The 17,447-nt window shown below is 53.3% G+C and overlaps 8 protein-coding genes across 8 annotated transcripts; 3 read left to right on the plus strand and 5 right to left on the minus strand.

The window, feature by feature from the left end:
- Positions 1-59: 59 nt before the first annotated feature.
- Positions 60-743, plus strand: WHR41_00121 (uncharacterized protein; the record flags this gene model as incomplete). The annotated part of the gene is made up of 1 exon (XM_069368727.1): positions 60-743. The coding sequence occupies one exon, from the start codon at positions 60-62 to the stop codon at positions 741-743; it is 684 nt and encodes a 227-aa protein (XP_069234284.1).
- A 790-nt stretch (positions 744-1,533) lies between these two features.
- Positions 1,534-2,682, minus strand: WHR41_00122 (uncharacterized protein; the record flags this gene model as incomplete). Its single annotated transcript, XM_069368728.1, has 1 exon — positions 1,534-2,682. The coding sequence occupies one exon, from the start codon at positions 2,680-2,682 to the stop codon at positions 1,534-1,536; it is 1,149 nt and encodes a 382-aa protein (XP_069234287.1).
- Positions 2,683-3,866: 1,184 nt separating this feature from the next.
- WHR41_00123 (uncharacterized protein) lies at positions 3,867-4,643 on the minus strand (the record flags this gene model as incomplete). Its single annotated transcript, XM_069368729.1, has 1 exon — positions 3,867-4,643. One exon carries the CDS (start codon positions 4,641-4,643, stop codon positions 3,867-3,869), a length of 777 nt encoding a protein of 258 aa, XP_069234286.1.
- A 377-nt stretch (positions 4,644-5,020) lies between these two features.
- WHR41_00124 (uncharacterized protein) lies at positions 5,021-8,101 on the minus strand (the record flags this gene model as incomplete). The annotated part of the gene is made up of 1 exon (XM_069368730.1): positions 5,021-8,101. One exon carries the CDS (start codon positions 8,099-8,101, stop codon positions 5,021-5,023), a length of 3,081 nt encoding a protein of 1,026 aa, XP_069234289.1.
- A 253-nt stretch (positions 8,102-8,354) lies between these two features.
- On the plus strand, positions 8,355-10,116 carry WHR41_00125 (uncharacterized protein). Its single transcript, XM_069368731.1, has 2 exons — positions 8,355-8,687; positions 8,742-10,116. The coding sequence occupies exons 1-2, from the start codon at positions 8,401-8,403 to the stop codon at positions 9,217-9,219; spliced, it is 765 nt and encodes a 254-aa protein (XP_069234288.1). The 5' UTR covers positions 8,355-8,400; the 3' UTR covers positions 9,220-10,116.
- Positions 10,117-11,590: 1,474 nt separating this feature from the next.
- WHR41_00126 (uncharacterized protein) lies at positions 11,591-13,252 on the minus strand (the record flags this gene model as incomplete). Its single annotated transcript, XM_069368732.1, has 1 exon — positions 11,591-13,252. The coding sequence occupies one exon, from the start codon at positions 13,250-13,252 to the stop codon at positions 11,591-11,593; it is 1,662 nt and encodes a 553-aa protein (XP_069234291.1).
- Positions 13,253-14,490: 1,238 nt separating this feature from the next.
- WHR41_00127 (uncharacterized protein) lies at positions 14,491-16,198 on the minus strand. Its single transcript, XM_069368733.1, has 3 exons — positions 15,810-16,198; positions 14,838-15,721; positions 14,491-14,787 (listed from the first exon to the last, which is right to left on the minus strand). Exons 1-3 carry the CDS (start codon positions 15,910-15,912, stop codon positions 14,635-14,637), a joined length of 1,140 nt encoding a protein of 379 aa, XP_069234290.1. The 5' UTR covers positions 15,913-16,198; the 3' UTR covers positions 14,491-14,634.
- A 306-nt stretch (positions 16,199-16,504) lies between these two features.
- WHR41_00128 (uncharacterized protein) lies at positions 16,505-17,404 on the plus strand. Its single transcript, XM_069368734.1, has 2 exons — positions 16,505-16,723; positions 16,780-17,404. Exons 1-2 carry the CDS (start codon positions 16,719-16,721, stop codon positions 17,339-17,341), a joined length of 567 nt encoding a protein of 188 aa, XP_069234293.1. The 5' UTR covers positions 16,505-16,718; the 3' UTR covers positions 17,342-17,404.
- The last annotated feature ends 43 nt before the right edge of the window (positions 17,405-17,447 follow it).

The raw sequence follows: 17,447 nt of genomic DNA on the forward strand, positions 1-17,447 counted from the left end.
GCAGACCACGATACCCCCACGACGTCTCGTCAGAAAAATCAATCCAACCGACCTTTGAAATGTCTTACGGCAATTCCAGGAAGTGGATAGCCCCCGGTGTCAGGGAGAAGCAGAAGCACGACAAGCTCAACTTTGCCCGCGGCAAGATCTGCGCCAACTCCCCCTTCTGGCACCGTGATTTCGACCTCGAGAATCACAAGCGCGAATTCAACGCTCTTCTTCAAGCCCGCTTCAATCAGTCAACTCACCCCCCTTCCCCGGAAACCCCATCGCACAACCACGCCCCATCCAGTACTTCGACTGCAGGCCCGATTACCCCCTCCCGCTCCGCATTCAGCGGCAAGAAGCTGAACGGCTCAGAGTTCACCACCAACCATTCCCCGGTCCTCGCTTTTCCCACCGTCTTCACTCCTCAGTTCAAGCTCGGCAAACCCTTCGTCGCACCCTGGCCGTCCAAGAGCGAGATGAAGTACGAGGGAGACGACCGCATCGCGACGGACAAGCTGCACGGTCGCTTCCTGGGCCACCCGCGCGTCGAGGGCAACGAGACCGTCAACTGGCAGCACCGCAACGTCATCCCGCAATACCATTTCGACAACTTCCACACGATCCCGTCCGTCGACGACATCTTCGTTAAGACCCACTCGATCCCCGAGTTGCAGGAGGAGGCCACCGAAGAGGAAGCGAAGGCGATGCTTGGCGAGGAGCTTTTTGAGCTGCTCGATCCGGTTGGGCGTCTTTGAGGGGGAGGTTTCGGTTTCATAACTTGTTTTGTCGGAAAGAAGAAGGCTGGACAGGAGTGGGCGTGGGCGCGGGCGTCCACTGCTTCCTGTCTATTGGTGAAACACAATTGGATATCATCAGAGGCACTCGATGACGAGTGCCTGTTTCCTTTTCTACTCGGCGATACCCAAATAGCGACTCGGTGCAAGCATGTGTTTTTCCATGACCAACCGCGCCGAAGGCTCCCTTTCAATCACTTCCATGATAGATCACCGCGAATCGCACGCTTTTCGGAAGTTCTAACCAGCAGGAACTCGCCGCTTCGCATCATTCCCGACCCGCTCCGACAGACTTCGACTGATGATCCTTGCTGTCCGAAACAAGCGCTTTTCTTTGCGAACGCTGCAAATGTTACCAGGCGATATCTCGTAGCTCCATTGGTCGTCGCTACACAAATCAACATCAAACTTCACTGCCCAGGCGGACCTCGCCAGCCCACATTCTACATCCTGGAAAGCCGCGCGATTGCGCCGCAGTCCAAGTAGTGCATCAATTACATCAAAATGAAACCTTTGAAACTCGTGATCTTCATTGTTTGCTCAAATGAATTCAAATTTCGCTTAGTATGCCATGCAAGTTACCTAAGAATATCCCAAAGAAGAATCAGAAAAAGCCGCCCAAACTCCCGCGCCATCGCAATGCGTAGTATGTCCGTTCGCGCTTCCCAATGCTTCTATCCATTCATGCTTCTTCGAGCGCGCTCTTGCGCTCATCGTGCTTTATCCGTTCCATTCTCCAAGATCGCTTCTCTCACGATCTGAAGTCCCTGACGTGGGCGCGCCTGTGCGGCGCGGGTGCCTGGCCCGTAGGAGCGGAGCCGGACGCGGGGACGGTGACTGTCTTGTAGACGACGACCCCGGGGGCGGTGACGGTGACGTTCCGGGTAGCGGTGACCACGGCCTCGGAGGCCGGGGCGGTGGCTGCAGGAGCGCTGGTGACGGCCGGAGGGCTGTTGGTCACTGAAGAGGCCATCGAGCTGGAAGGCGCAGGCGCAGGAGCTGCGATGCTGCCGGGAGCGGATGCGGAGCCGGATTGGCCGCGCGGGTTGGAGACGATCGCCTTGCGGGACTTGTAGTCGCTCACGGCGTTCTGCTCGTTGTTCTGCTGGACCAGGGGGTGCTTGCTGGTTGTCGCGAGCTTGTTGTTGGCGTTGCCGCCGGCGACGTCGAAGTCGGAGCAGGTGGTGTAGTACTCGTCCTTGGCGCCCTCGCCTTCAGTGGCCCAGTCCCACACCCAGTAGGTGGTGAGGGTGGAGCCGGCGGGAGCGTTGGCGGGGATTTCGAGGTTGGATTCGCACCAGAGTTCCTGGTTGCCGTTCTTGGCCTGGCGCTCGATGGAAATGGGAGAGCTGTTGATCTGGTAGCAGCGGCCGTCGTCGTAGTTCTGGGAGGCCATCAGCCAGCCCTTTCCGTTGCCGCCCTTGCCATCCTTCGTCCAGGCGAGGACATCAGTGAGCTTCTCAGAGCTGCTGGGCTTGTAGGTACCGAAGATGTAGACAGTGCCGCCACTCTTGGGCTTGCCGGCGGGAATGCCGGGCTGCGAGACGTGGCCGTTCTCGAGGTACTTCATGGCGACGAAGTCACCTGGAGCAACAGAGAGCTTGGGGTACTGTGGAGAGTAGTTGGCCTCGCGCTGCGAAGGATGGCAGGCGAACATGTTGCTGTTGATGCGAGTAGCGCCGATGTCAGTATCGGGGCTGGGGAGCTGCCACTTGTCGGAGAACCCAGTGAAACCAGGATCAGTGCGAGCAACGTAGCCTCTGGGATAGCCGTAGTCGCCAGTGTAAGAGCCATTAGGGCTAATGACCTGCATCTGCTCGATCCATGTGTGCGACATCGCAAACGGAACAAGCATCGAAAAGCCAAGAAAGACGGCCAATCTAGCGAATGGCACAGCCATGGTTGGTAATGGTTGAGCTTATCGATTCGGTTCGGAGTGTTTTGGTAAGATTTGGTGTGTTGGGAACAATTCCAGGTCAACCTTGTACCAGCAAGGATGTTGTAGTGAATCTACTCAGTCTTTGTGGCTTTGTAGGGAATGTTGCGGGAAAGAAATGGTCTAGAGAGGCACTATCGCGTGCGTTATATGTTGACTGACGGATGATGCTCAAAGAGCGCAAGTTGACTGTACAAGAGCGAGCGAGCGTTGTGCGGCCAGCGCAGTGAATGGTGAAGAATAAGGAAGCGACAAAGGGAATCTGAACAATAGAATTCAACAGGTCATTGTCAGGTCATTTGAAAGAGCGCAACAAAGAAGGAAGGGATTTTTTGAAGCGGCCACAGGTGTGGGGTAACGCTGGCCACGGGTGGGTTGAGAGGACAGTGATGCGGATGGAGTCGACGACGAGAATGATTGTTGAAACCAGACAGGCATTCCGTGGAGGCTTTGTTGCTTCGAACGCCAACCACTGCGTTTCTGCAATTTAGGGTAGATCCTGGTCGCGTGCCCTCCAGCGGCTCTTCGAGTACCTCTCGTAAGGCTGGAGGGACGATGCGTTTTGCAAGATAGATTACGGCGGTTCATGGCGGCTGGACCTGACTGCAGGCCAGGCTCCGGCCTCGCCATGACCTTGCAGTATCATCGTGACCCAATCAAAAAGAAGTGAGTGTCGCTGGTGCTACCTTGCAAATTGTGCTTATGCGCTTCTGCGCGTGAGGTGAGGTTGCCCGGAGGTGTTGTTGTCGGAGAGTTGGCGCCTGCAGGCGCCGAAGCCACGCTGATTGGCCGCGCAAAGCCGCATCTGCCGCCGATCTTTGATGACTTGGGAGGCCACGCAAAGCCGTTTCATATTCATCAAGTCGCCGACCCGGGTACCGCTGGGCCTATTTTGGGTGCCGGTCAGGCACTGAGCCGCTTGGTATCCATCCTGCATGTCTAGATCATCGAGCGTAAAACGACTGCGTAGTGCTGCCGCTCTTGCACGCGCTATCGAATGACCAGACCTACAACCGCTTGGTCCATGAGATGGGTCACCTTTGATAACGGAATCTTTTGCTGGCATACATTGGCTTGTCCCGGAGACACAGTGCCACCAAAGGCCCGGACCAAAGACAATTAGAAGATTTCGGTTCCATACATTGCACCTACAATTCCACCTGCTTGCTCATATGCGCTATGTGGAATCCTTTCGAGCTGCCAAACCATCCTGGGCCATGAAATGTCTCGTAGTCCAACGAGTATCCCTTTCGCTTGTAGAAGCCCTCATTTACCTCTTTTGCCGTAGTTAACATCATCACCAGCTTGAGTCCCGGCAATCCTCTCTCGACTCGGGCCACCAGAAACCGCTTCTTCACTTCTCCCTCGACCAACTCCATCAAAAGTCCCGCCAGGCCTTTACGCTGAAGCGAAGGATTCACTGCCATAACCGACAGTTCCCAGCCTTCTGTGTTGGGGTCCGAAAACCCAGTCCGTTTCCATGCCCCGGCAGGGTTGTCAATAGTCACTTCCTGGGGCTCTAGCGTCTCATGATATCGTTTTGCAGATGCAACGCCAATTGCAACGCCCGTGTCAGTGTAGGAGACGACGTAGGTAAACGTGTCATCAGCCGATAACGCCTCGATCAGTTGTCCGTGCGATTGTAGTCGGAAAGAGTCATCAGGGAACAGTCCGGCTCGATTATGAGAAAACGCGAAAGCAACGTTGATGAGGTCGTACATGCCAGGAATCTGACCTGCAGCTAGAAGATCTTTCGATTGGTATAGCGTCGCTGTCGTTGGTCTGTTGTCAATCGTCGGGCCCGGCTGCCACTTGGCAGTGATGTGAGAGCTCCATTCCACACTGCCATTCTCCTTGTTGACTGGAATTTTTGCAGCTGGACGTCTTATTTCTGACCCATCAGAATGAATTTTGAAGCTTGTCATGGTATGCGGACTTGCTTTGTTGTCAGCGCGGGAGAAAGCCACTTGTGAAATTCTCGCGGATTCGGAAGGTGGACTTTCACCCAGTAGAAGAGAGGCGATGAATATGGGTGTAGCATGCACGGTATTGCATCAATTCTGATCAGCCATTGTAAAGCACAAGGGATATAGAACACGGAAAGAGTCACAGTGGAAGACTCATCAGAGCGGCAACAGCATGTGCAATGATCGGCTTGGGTGCGGGGAACGGATTATTGATGAAACAAAAGCTGAGAGAAGCAGCATGTACTCGTAGGGCGCAATGATGATCGAAAACTATTATTATGGCCTTCTACAGACACAAGTAAAAGAATGGTACCACACAATTCTCCATGGACATCTCACCCGGATGATTTCGCTAGCATTGCTCGTCTGCCCACATAAAAGCGATCCAGAGCGGTCCGGCGCTGCTCCTGGGTCCACCCTTCGACAACAAGCGCAAAGTCCGTGACATTATCAAATCCAAAAGACTTCGCCATAGAACAGAATTGGCGATTGCGGACATCTTCCGGCGGTCTATACTTGTAGCGGACATGCTCTTCTTCCTCCATGTCATCTTCGTCATCCGACTGTGCCCGCCTCGCGTGTGGATGCGATGTCGCGCTCGCAGAGTCGTTTTGTGAAGCCTGACTTTGCGCAAAAGCGCGCTCACTATTCCAGCCTGCATTGCCGCCAGCTTTTTGTGCACGGGAGGAGATGCGCGTCTCAACTTTGCTGGTTCCGATGACCTCAGCATTTTCATGCGTATATTTAACACCCGCACCCGCAAGGATAGCCATCACTCCGTCAGGCTTCTTGGCTGCTTCTCCTGCCTTTTTGCGGCGCGTTGCTGGCTCATCAATGATCTCCTGGGCCAATTGCGACAGGGCTGTTTCCTCATTGCCATCGTAGTCTTCATCCTCATCGCGTGAGGCTTCAAGGTTGAGGCCTGCAATCTCTACGCCAGCGCGAGATTCCGCTACGTTCGTCTTGTTGAAAATGTCGCGCAGCTTGATCTCTTCGCTGGTGGGCGCAAACAGGTTGGCTAAGCCGAAGATCTCGCCTTTAAGCTCCTTTTGATCCTGCACACCCCTGAAGTAGCGACGCTCGACCGACGCATTATATCCGATGTTTGCCTGTTGTTGCTTGTAGACTTGCCTCGCGTACACGACTTCCTCGATAGTACCAGCTGATATAAGGCGGAAGACCTCTACGTCGCGAGTCTGGCCGAGGCGGTATGCGCGGTCTTGGGCCTGGAGATCGTACGCTGGGTTCCAGTTGGGGTCGACAATGACGACCTTGTTCGCGGACGTGATGTTGAGACCCAGACCTCCTGCTTTGGTGGAAATTAAGAAGACAAAGGCGTTGGGGTTAGAGTTAAATTCGTCGACAACGGCCTGGCGCTCATCGTTGGGCGTTTTGCCGGAAAGTGACGATACGTTGTAGGTCGTCGTCATCTTGAACAACATGTCCAACATGTTCAGCAAGCGAACAGAGTAACTGAAGACAAGGACCTTATCGCCGTTGTCATGCCATAATTTGAGTAACTTCTTGAGAATCCTCCATTTGCCACAAAATCGAGGATCTGTGTAGTGCAAGATGCTGTCACGTTGAGCATACATTTTTTTCCATGAATCCGGCATTGCCATCTGCAGCTTCTCGAGCTCTTTGAGATGCTTTTCACCGCCAACAGGGCTGTGAGGGAGCACAAGAGCCAAGTGGTTTGCGATCTTCTGGAAGGTTTGGAGCGCTGGAAAGACGAAGTGTTGCCAGGGCGTGCCATCAACTTCGATGTAGCAGCACCAGCCCTGCTTCTTGCCAGAACCGCATCCGCAAGGATCATAAGCGGAGCGAATGCTATGTACCATTTCGGTATCGCAAAAGTTGTTGTACGCCAGATCTTGCGTATCGCTGAGCGGGCAGAAAACCACTTTGTCGCTTTTCTTCGGCAGTTGATCGGCTATCAATGATTTCGGGCGGCGAAGCAGGAAACGGGGGAGTAAGTTGTTTACAAGTTTCTGTGCCACTTCTCGTGATTTCTTGAGCTGCGCATAAGTCGCATCGTGACTCTGCCCAAGCTTGAGTGGAATGGCGACAGTAGTCTTCCAACTTGAGAGTGGGCCAAACGCGCCAGGATTCGTCCAGTTCAGAAGCGTCCATAGCTCTTCATACTTGTTCTGGATTGCTGTGCCTGTGAGTCCAATGCGGCACAGGGCGTTGATGCCATTCATGACTTTGGTGGTTTCCGCAGTGCGTTCTTTGATTCGATGGCACTCGTCGGCGATCACGCAATCCCAACGAATGGAGTTCATGGCGCTCGCGTGATTACGATAGGTATCGTAAGTGGTAATCATGATTTCCAGCCGCCCTGTACCTGCAGCGTCAAGAGCGGACGTACGTCCTTTTTCACCATGGCAGACGTATATGTGCCACCATCCCCATTTTTGAAGTTCGCTTTGCCAATTCGCGACCAGCGTACCGGGGACGATGAGTAACACGCGCGGGTACCATTTGTCGTCATGCAAACGACGCATTTTTCGCATGCGTTTCGAGTCACGCTCATCTCCCGTCTTACCGAATGCGACTGTCAGGAACGCGATGACTTGGATTGTTTTCCCCAAGCCCATATCATCACCAAGGATGCCGCCCCTATGATATACAAACAGCTCGTGCAAGAATTCAACTCCTTCAACTTGGTATTTACGAAGAAACTGAGCGATGGGTGCCGGGATGATGCCGTATGAGGCTGGCAATTCGATATCCTTGTATGGGGCGCGAGGTTGCATGTGCTCGGAGATACCAGGGCGTTCCTTGAGGCTTTCCAAGCGCTCATCGTCCGAAAAATACACCTCATCATAGTCGGGCGGAAACTGAAGTCCAGCATCACCTAGCCTCTGCCTATTTTGATCCCATCCCGAGCGACGGCTTTGGAGATAGTCAGGAAGCGTGCTTTCCATAAGTGCTTCGTCATCATCTGAAGGATCGCCATAGTGTTTTTCTTTGCGGTTCCGAGCGTCAAGAACGGTCTTTGGCCTTCTGCCCACAATTGTGTTCTTGTTCGTCCTCTTCTTGATTTTCGATCGCTCTGCAGCCATCTTCTTGCGCTCGACGGTCTTACGCTGTTTGAATTGCTTATAGGCGGCGTCACTGTCCTCATCATCGTCAAAGGCCACTCGCTCGCCCCTTGCCTTACGCTTCCCGTGCGGAGGATAGGCCACGGCATCATCAGAGCTTATCTCAACGGTGTCGCGATTGCTACCTGCTGAAGGGTCCAAGTAGTCATCCGAGCTGAGTTTCCGGGCGTCGCCCTTGCGATCCTGTCTTGAATTCATGTCGAGGTCGTCGTCGCTTTCACCAAGCGAGTCGTCACCCTCCGCGATATTGACGCGCTCTACGAGGCTCAGGTGGCGTTGGCCTGAGTTGTCGAGTCTGCGGCTGGTCATGTTGCATGTTGGTAGCTGAACCGGGAGCAGGTGAGTTATCTGAGAACTCGCCGGAACGACAGCACAGATACGCGCATCAGTGAAGTCTATGGGGGTAGTAAGTGAAAGCCCCCCTTCTTCACGCGCGAGCGTTGCTGGGAAGACGCGACAGAGGACGGCCGCCCCGCGTTTGGAGGATGACGACGGGCGAGAAGCGACGCTGCCTGGCATTGACCGTTTCGGCTTGAATTTTAGCGGAGCATCAAGCAATTGCAAGAACCAAGAGCTCTGCCAACAACCACCCACCTGCTACCGCGACCATGCCGCTCGACACTTCCACGTACATTCTGGCGCATCTGCGCCTCGACGGTCGCAGGTGGAATGAGCTCCGTCGGCTCCAGGCCCAGATGAGCACGCAAGCGGCGGCGGACGGGTCAAGCTACTTCGAGATGGGCAACACCAAGATCATTTGCACTGTCGCGGGCCCACAGGAACAGAAGAGTGGTGGTGGCGGGAGATCTCAACAGGATAAGGCCAAGATCGAGGTCGAGGTCAACTTCGCTGGTTTCTCTGGCATGGACAGGAAAAAGAGAGCCAGAAGCGACAAGTATGAGGGCATCTTCCCAAGTACCATGCGAATACCTTTCTAACGAGCGCGCAGGCGTACGAGCGAAATGCAACACACGATCGCGTCCGCTTTTGAAAGCACTCTCCTCACACACCTCTTCCCGCATAGCACGATCACACTCAACCTTCATATTCTCTCTCAAGATGGGTCGTTGCTTGCTGCTTGCTTGAACGCTGCGACACTTGCGCTCGTCGATGCGGGTATCCCCATGACAGACTACATTTCAGCTACCACAGTGGCCACGACAGCTAGTTACGCAGACAAAGAGGAAGAGGCGGACCCACTGCTGGACTTGAACGGCTTGGAGGAGCAAGAATTACCCTTCCTTACCATTGCGAGCAGCGGTGGAGAAGACAGGGTGTGCAGCTTGGTATTGGAGACCAAAGTACACATGGCAAGGCTGGAGCCTATGATATCCGTTGGTCTCGACGGTTGCAGCCAAATCCGCGGCATTTTGGACGGAGTGATCAGGGCTCATGGAAGGAAGGTTCTTGAAGGCAAAGTTGGATGAACATGCAGCGATTGAACTCGAAAATGATGATCTGTCCCAGCATGGACACGAGCCCGCGTAAGATGGCCTGGCCGTGGGAAGAGAGGAGATTGCCCACAAGTGCGACCAAGGGATACGCGTGCTATTCTTCAAGCAGAAACCCCCTCAGGACAACGCCACAACGGCGCTTCCGCCGCAGTGTACAGTCAGAGCAGCTTGGACAACGCCGCTCTCAAACCGCCCCGCGAATTGCGGCGAGACACCTTTGCCCAACCGACGATCCAGGAGAACCATGGGGTGATCATGGAAGTCCTGTCTGGTTTCAGGAATTATTCCAAAAGCCGGTGCTCAATGGCATCATCACGGTATGACGGCGTCGTTTCTGACGAGTTTCCGACGCCGTGTGCTCCGCATGAGGCAGGGTTGTGTACCGCAAGAAAATTAGGTAGCGACGTCGCGATACTTCAATACAAACGCGAAGACTTGATTCTGGATCACACGCACGCCCATCTTCAATCGGTTATTCTATCACAATATATTGATCGGCGCCTATGTAGCGGCCAGTATCTGCGGCAGGCATGCCCTCACATGCGCGTCCAGATTTGCTAAGCGCCAGCTTACGCGCCGGCCCCCAGGCCCCAAGGCCCAGAAACTGGCATGAGCCTACCGACGCTCGATGTGACAGTGTTACAATTGGTGGGATCTAAAGGCGTTACCTGTGCACATTTTGATATATGTTCGTGCCGGTCTAGGTCAGATTTTTCGTTCTTTCAATACATTCATATCTTCCCGCCGTATTTACGGGGGCCTGGGGGCTCGAAGCAACAATGACATTCGCACGTTGTCTGTTCTTTGCCCTAGCACTTTTTTGCACAGATTTAACCAAAGCTGAAAAGATTACCAACGACACTTCGGCGGTATTTGTTTTCAAGTCACCATCAACAGATCAATCCTTCATTTTCGCCCTTAATGTCGTCGAAGCAACGGGCGATCTGTACTTCCACCTCGAGGCTCCGGCTGGGCAGGCCTGGGCTGCAGTCGGCATTGGTTCATCCATGAAAGACTCCCTTATCCTTGCTGCGTACCCGAGTGATAACGGCACGGGGGTGACCGTAAGCCCAAGGATAGCAAGCGGGCATTCTGAGCCCACATACTCGAAGAGCTTGAACGTGGAGCTACTCTGGCCAGCAGGATTGGATAACAGCAACACCATCAGCAGAGATGGAATGCTGCGTGCTGACGGACTCTGCCGCAATTGCACCACCTGGTCGTCTGGAGATGGCCTATTAGGCTACGTGAGTTTTAGCGTCCCCTTCATATTCGCTGTTGGCCCGAGCCAACCTATGCGATCGTCTTCATTGGATGCGTCGATGCGCAGACACGACTTCTATGGCCATTTCACCATGAATGTGACTGCGGCAACCTCAAGAGACGTGGGCTCGGTGCCACGACCAAACAGTGGGAATGGCACATACGAGAGCCAAGGTGTGAGCGAGGCGAGGAACATGATAGGCGACAATAATACCGCACCAGCCGCTCACGCCTTGATCATGATCGCTGCTTTTGTTTTCTTATTTCCCTTGGGATCACTTCTCTTGAGGCTTCTCAACAAGGCACTGTGGCACGGTATTGTCCAGATACTCGCACTGGTCTTTATCCTGGTTGGATTTGGTATTGGCATTCACATCTCCAAGCAGTACAACAAGGTGAGTCGTTTTGTCGTTGGGCCTGTTCGGTGTTCCCAGCTAACGTAATGACCTTAAGTCTAAGAAATTCACTTCCGCACACCAGCTGATGGGCCTTGTGATCGTCGTTATCCTGCTGTTCCAGCTGGGCCTCGGAATACTTCACCATCGCATTTGGAAGCAAACCAAGTCTCCTACCAAGTTCTCCAAGATCCACAAATATGTTGGGCCTGCGGTTTTTCTCCTAGGTCTCATCAACGCAGGCCTTGGCTTCAATCTAGCGGAAAATTCGTCCTACCACTCACGCTACGTAGTAGTAATCCTGACAGTGGCTGTATTCTACTTCGCTGCCATGGGGATCAAATGGTGGTGGACGAAAAGGCGTGAGGGTCGGAAACAGCAACATTGGGCCGGAAGTGCAGCTTCGGAAAACCGTTACGGTCAGCAAGAGCCCTATGGACCGGCAGTGCCGTTGAGACCATTACCGAGCCGCTCGTGAAGTGGGGATGCCAGTCACTTGCAACCGACAAAGACAGAGTGAGATCTAGTTGTTGAAGACAAGAGCGCAATAGCTGTAGACGTTGTAGCACTGGGAATCTGAACCGCAACAATGTCGCAGGACATGAACTATATTGAAGGCTTTAAGAACTCGTTGTAACATGATTCGATCTACATGCAGAGATTGATTGCTAATATCACTCTGTACATCACGCCGTACCGTAGGTCTCATGTCCGTGAGGTCGTTGGGTGTTTTCAACATCCGCTCCAGGAATAAGCGCCTCCCTCGCAGACTCCGCTTCCTCCTCCAGCTTCTCCCTGTGCATCGTGTAACTTTTGCGCCAAACAAATCCGACAAGAGCAATACCCACTGCGAGAGCCGCGCACAGCAGTACAACGTTGACAGGAACTGGGTCATTGTTGAATGTCTTGTGTGTAGTCGCATCCAGACCCGCTTGAAGGAAATTCAACACGCCCGCCAAGCTGACGACAAGACCGTAGACTTTTCCGAAAGTCGCGAAACCAAAGACCTTGGCAGAGTAGTCAGAGACCGCTGTGTAGTACAAGGGACGATAGATAACGAATAGGCAAACGTTGGCGTATGCAGCCCACATCTCGGGAATCACTCCAAGGACACCGATGGCAGTGGCAATGGTGACGAGCAAGCCGAGGACGAATGTGGTGCTTGTGTAATCGAGAACCAGCCCGATGAATGGCACCGCTATGACTCCACCCAGAGGCAGAGCGATGTCAAAGAACTCGTTGATTTCCACGGCGCGAGATGGCGAATGCAGCATTTCCGTGTATTGCGTGCGAATGGTGGCGACAAAGTAGTTGATGCGTAGCATTTGAATGACAGTAAATGTCGTGATGAGTACGAACCAGGGCGAGGCGATCTGTTGAGCTGCTGTTTTACCGTGCAGAGCGCCGTAAACGCCAGATCTTGCGGCTTTCTGTTGCTCGGCCTGAGTCTGAGCTTCTCCGTTCTTCGAACCAAGGAGAGCAGTGGCATCAGTGGCGTCACCGTCAAGAGACTGCTGTGTGGTCTCGGTCGGTGTTGGTTGTTCTGCCTGCTGAGCAATCTCACCAACAGTCTTGTACGATTGGCTCGGCATAATCACCAATTGAGCGATCAAGACCAGGACAGGGACCACCAAGTAAACAAGGAAGAACTTCTTCGGGCTGAAAGTGCCGTTTGTCCCTTGATATATCAGTCGATATGCCAGAAACACTGCACTGCTAGTATCGAAAGCGCCGGTCAACAGAGCCAGGATAAGACCGGACTGCTTGGGGAATGTGTTGCTTAGTTGAAAGGACGGGATAAAGACGAATGGGCCACCGAGTGCGAGAAAGAGGTAGCCTGGGATGTGTCCATCGAAAGGCAGGTCGCGTGCGAAGGCCATGAGTAGTGCTCCAAGAGCCAAAAAGAAGACTCCCACGAAGCTCGCTATTCTGGGTCCGTATCGATCCAGGATAGTTCCCACAGGCAAGGCACACATATTCGTGCTGACCGCTGCGACGGTGAACATCAAGTTCAGTCGCACTTCCTGCTCGTAACAGACCCATACGCCCTCTTCCAGTTTCTGTTTTGTGCACTTATTCTTGTACACTCCTTCTGCGATTAGTACCGGCTTGAGCGCTGCATATCCGAAAACGACGCCAGCCCCCAGTAAGCAGTAGAGGACCGCGATAGCAACCTGGATGATTCGAGTGCTTTTGTTGACTTCGATAGCGGCGGCTGGCTCTTCTTGTGCAACGATAGGTTCCCATTCCGCCACCGGGTTGAACGACATCTTTCGTCGTTGTGAGCCTGTGGGCGATTGGCCCCTCCAGCGATCCTCCATTGAAGGTCGACGCTCGTACGCCGCCATGTTCGAATTAGCGGTCACCATCTGTGCGGACGTCTTTGGTGACGGGACCGTTGCTTTAAGTACTGCCCCGCTTGGTAGAAGCTTTTTGCTTGGAGGCTGGCAGACTGGCGTGACGTGACGCCAGAGGAGTAATCGAAGTCACGCGATCTCCAGCGCACTCCGGGTAAGCTTAATGATGACGCCCCGGGACGATAAAATAGCGAGTGAGGAGAATTTGTGTTAACGGCACGGTCTTTGTCCGCGACTTAAATATGCACGAAAGGTTGAAATATGCAAGAAAAGATCTAGATCCTTTTGAGGAAAGGGCTGGGACCAGAGCTCGGACGCCTTATCTACTCGATACTCAAGATTTACATGGCTTATCGCCTAATGATGTAAACGCGCCGGTCCATTGGCTCTCGCATCAGTGATCAGTGACAAGAGATCCAAATCATGTCTATCAGACCAAAGGCTTCATGTAAGGCAAAAAAATGATTGCGGTCCAGTGCTCCTTGTATTGTCGCACAACGAAGATGCGACGGCAACAGAAGTTGAATCCTGCAGTGCGCACATCCGACGATTGCGCCGAGGCGCTGCTAAGCGAAAGCCTCGCGCAAAATCTCAACCGCCACCTCGTCAACAAAAATATACAGGGCTAGTCACCGTATGAGTGCAAAAGGATAATGATCAGAGTGGGACTCGAACCCACGAGGATTGCTCCACTAGCAAGTAGCTTGCAAGGTCTACCTGAAGCTAGCGCCATAACCACTCGGCCATCTGACCGAATTTGTTATCCAAGGGGGCTTTAATTGTAAGATGAGGCGAAAATCACGAGGAGTGCGCAGCGGCACGAAATCAACGGCGCATATCTCTTCTGAACGGTCATCGTATCGCAAGGAGAAAATAGTATTGATATCAACGCGGAATTCATGAATGCTCCAAATAGTGTAGTGGTTGAAAGTGGAACCACTTCAACTTCAACATCAAAGGTCTTCTGGATTCTGACATGCAGGGTTAGGGTTGGGGTTATCTCATCCTCTGGCCAAAGATCAGATAGACAGTCAAGTATGAACTCTTAGTCTCTATCTTTCTTTGGCTTCGCTTGCAGGGCGATTGATTGAAATGCCCAAATGCACTTCGTTCGCTTTCAAGTTCAATTGAGTGCGTTGTCTACAAATTTGGTTTTCTTGTGCTTACTCGGAATTTTGGGACAAAACACGAATACACTACAGTGTAAGTGGGAGATCTCAACTCTACAATCCGGACGTATAATTTGTGATATTGAAGCATTAGATGAAGGCAAGGTAATAGGCTGCGCTTGTTTCGATCTATGATAAGAGTGAGCCGTGTCAATGAAGGAGCACCCAGGGAGCTCGACGTGAAACTGTTAAGCTGATCAAGTCTCACAACCTAGCCAAAGGTCCGTCTGGCCTAGGAGCCCCTAAACATGCCCTGGTGATATCCCTCACGCTATTGCAGCCAGTCAGTTGCATGCAGCGCTTGAACTCGTTGTAGAGAATCTGGAGCATGAGCTCTACGCCTTTCTGCCCGTCATACTGAAAGCCTGTTAGCCGCCATTTTCTCAACAGGTCTGACTGCCACTCACAGCAAGTCCCCACAAAGTCGGGCGACCAACCCATACACACTCAGCCCCAAGAGCCAAGGCTTTGAAAATGTCAGTACCTGTACGGACACCTCCATCCACATGAATCCGGATCCTGCCCGCGGCCACCTCTACACATTCCGGCAAAGCATCTAGAGTGGCAGGTACGCCGTCAAGCTGCCTGCCGCCATGGTTGGAGACGAGGATTCCATCACAGCCCATCTCGATAGCCTTGAGGGTGTCCTCAGCGGTCAAGATGCCCTTGACCCAGATTTCCATCTTCGTAACTGAGCGCAGCCAAGGGATGTCGCGTGTCCAGTTGTGGGAGTCGTCGTTAAACGCCAAGAACGTAGAGTCGTGACTGGCACTCCTGATCTTCTCGCTCGTCAGTTCCAACATCGGAAAGCCAAATCCTGGAGGCGTGCGGAAGTCATTGCGCCACTCATTGAATCTCATACCCAGCACTGGGGAGTCAGCCGTGAGGAAGATAGCTTTGCAGCCTCGTTCTTCAGCCTCTCGAATGATACGAAGCTCCAGATTACGGTCCCGCATGGTATACAGCTGCATTGCATGGTTGACGGGGCCCACGGACAAGCCTGCTTCGCGGATCTGCCCGACCGTGTGGTTGGTGTAGGAGCTGATGCCCATATTCACACCAGCTTTGGCGCATGCTTTCGAAGTCGCCAATTCGCCATCTGGATGAGCCATTGCTTGCAGACCAGTGGGTGAAACACTCAGCGGAAAAGCGATCCTCTGGCCAAACACCTCCGTTGTGGTGTCACATTTGGAGACATCAACTAGGACCCTCGGCCGGACCCGGTACTTGGAGTATGCGACTGAGTTCTCGTTGATAGTGACTTGATCTGTGGATCCGGAATTGTAGAAGTCTAGGCTGTCGGTCAGCCTGATGGTCTGCACCGCCTCGCTTTATGACCCTAGGCTATTGGTAACACTGGAGATCGGAGATGGCATTACCTCTAGCCTCTGGTGTGAGTCTCTTCGATCCAGCCTCTTTCAGATCAGCAATGCACAGAATCTTCTCGTTCACTGTTACAGGTACAGGTGCTCCTCCCGACATTTCGAAAAGGCTTGTGATAACTAAGCGTCGACGAGATCGTTGATGTGAAGAGGATGCGAGCAGATACTACCATATAGACATGCTGAACGAGATGAGATAGCTGGAGACGACCAGAGGTCTTGGCTTATGGGTCGATTTGCCCCGCGACACAACCACCTTATCGATGTTGTCTGTAGGGCGTGCCTTTGAGGCGTCATCCACCGCCCTCGCCGATCATCCGTGACATGCATTAGTATCACCGTGTGGCATCGTGTCGAGGCAATAATTTTAGTTCAAGAAACCTCCCCTCAGTTTCTCGACCGTATGTTCACCGAGGTAAAGAATGAGGCCTGGCTTCACTTGGCCTGCTTGTTGTTGAGTACCAAGGCAAGTGAGGGGTTCAACGTCGCCCCATCGCAATGGGCGCAAACACCCTGAGCGAAGCGGGCAGTTTTCGGTCCATTAACAACATCGGCATCCGGCGTAAACGAAAACCGCGAAATGTACTACATCGGGGAGCGAAACTTCCGGGCGGGCCTTGCAGCATTCATCGGCAGGATCCAGCGCGTTATAACGCGCCCCCAAAAATATCCCTCCCGGACGCCTTGTTCGGAGAAAGCGTGCATATGCCGGTGCTCTAGCCAATCAAAGCCGGCCAAACTCCGATGATGCGTTTCCTTCGCCCGAAAGGTATTAAACGCGGCTGTCAGCTTTGGCACGCGAGCTGAGACGTGTCTGCTCGTTTCTCACCCCTCTCATCCTCTCTGCCAATTGCGCAAAAGAAGCCAGTCCTATATCATAGAGATACAGCGACCCAAAGTGCCATCATGTCGTGAGTTTCAGGGCACGCCAGCCGTCTCTACCCCCTACAAACTAACCCTCAAACAGGAAACCAGTCCACCCCGCAACCGTCCACTTCCCCATCGCCTTCCTCTCGCTCAGTTACGGCCTCGACATCCTGCACAGCCTTCGTGGCAACCTCCCAAATGCTCTCATCAATGCTCTGCCACCGAGCACCGACCTTACCCGCGCGAGCTACTACCTGCTCTCGCTCGGTCTGATCACCGCCATCCCCGCTGTCGTCACTGGCGGCGGCGAGGCGGTCAAGATGTTCTCCAAGCAGGGCATGTACGAGGCCGACGGCAAAACCCTTAAGACCAAGTCCAAAGCCACCATTGCTCACGCTGTCACAAACGACCTGGTGCTCGCCGCGAGCACTTATGTGTGGTGGACTCGCCGCCAGCAGGCCAACGACACACTGGCTGGGAAGCTGGGTGTGGGCAGCTTGAGCACTTCCGAGGCGGCTTACACGCCTCAGGTGTGGCAGGTGATCGTCGAGGTTCTGGCGTTGGGACTGCTTTTCTTTGGTGCTAGCATCGGCGGCGCGCTTGTCTACAACTACGGTGTCGGATTTGCTCCGGCTAGCAAGAGCGCAAAGAAGAGTCAGTAGATACGCCAATGGGACGCGAATGTTCTCTCTACGTAGTTTGGTAATTCATGATCATGACAACTGCTTGCAATGTTGCCAAAAATAATGCGGCTCCCAAGTTCACGAA

This window comes from Cladosporium halotolerans (genome assembly GCF_011745625.1).
Source record: "Cladosporium halotolerans strain TM138-S3 chromosome Unknown Sca1, whole genome shotgun sequence".
In the NCBI taxonomy this organism is placed as follows: Eukaryota; Fungi; Ascomycota; class Dothideomycetes; order Cladosporiales; family Cladosporiaceae; genus Cladosporium; species Cladosporium halotolerans.

Bases quoted from the DNA above. Each gene is read 5' to 3' on its own strand.
- WHR41_00125 (XM_069368731.1), top strand. From the start codon at position 8,401: ATGCCGCTCGACACTTCCACGTACATTCTGGCGCATCTGCGCCTCGAC. The intron at 8,688-8,741 runs GTATGAGGGCAT...ACGAGCGCGCAG, and splicing joins AAGAGAGCCAGAAGCGACAA to GCGTACGAGCGAAATGCAAC.
- WHR41_00127 (XM_069368733.1), bottom strand. From the start codon at position 15,912: ATGTCGGGAGGAGCACCTGTACCTGTAACAGTGAACGAGAAGATTCTG. The intron at 15,722-15,809 runs GTAATGCCATCT...CCGACAGCCTAG, and splicing joins ACTCACACCAGAGGCTAGAG to ACTTCTACAATTCCGGATCC. The intron at 14,788-14,837 runs GTGAGTGGCAGT...ACAGGCTTTCAG, and splicing joins CGACTTTGTGGGGACTTGCT to TATGACGGGCAGAAAGGCGT.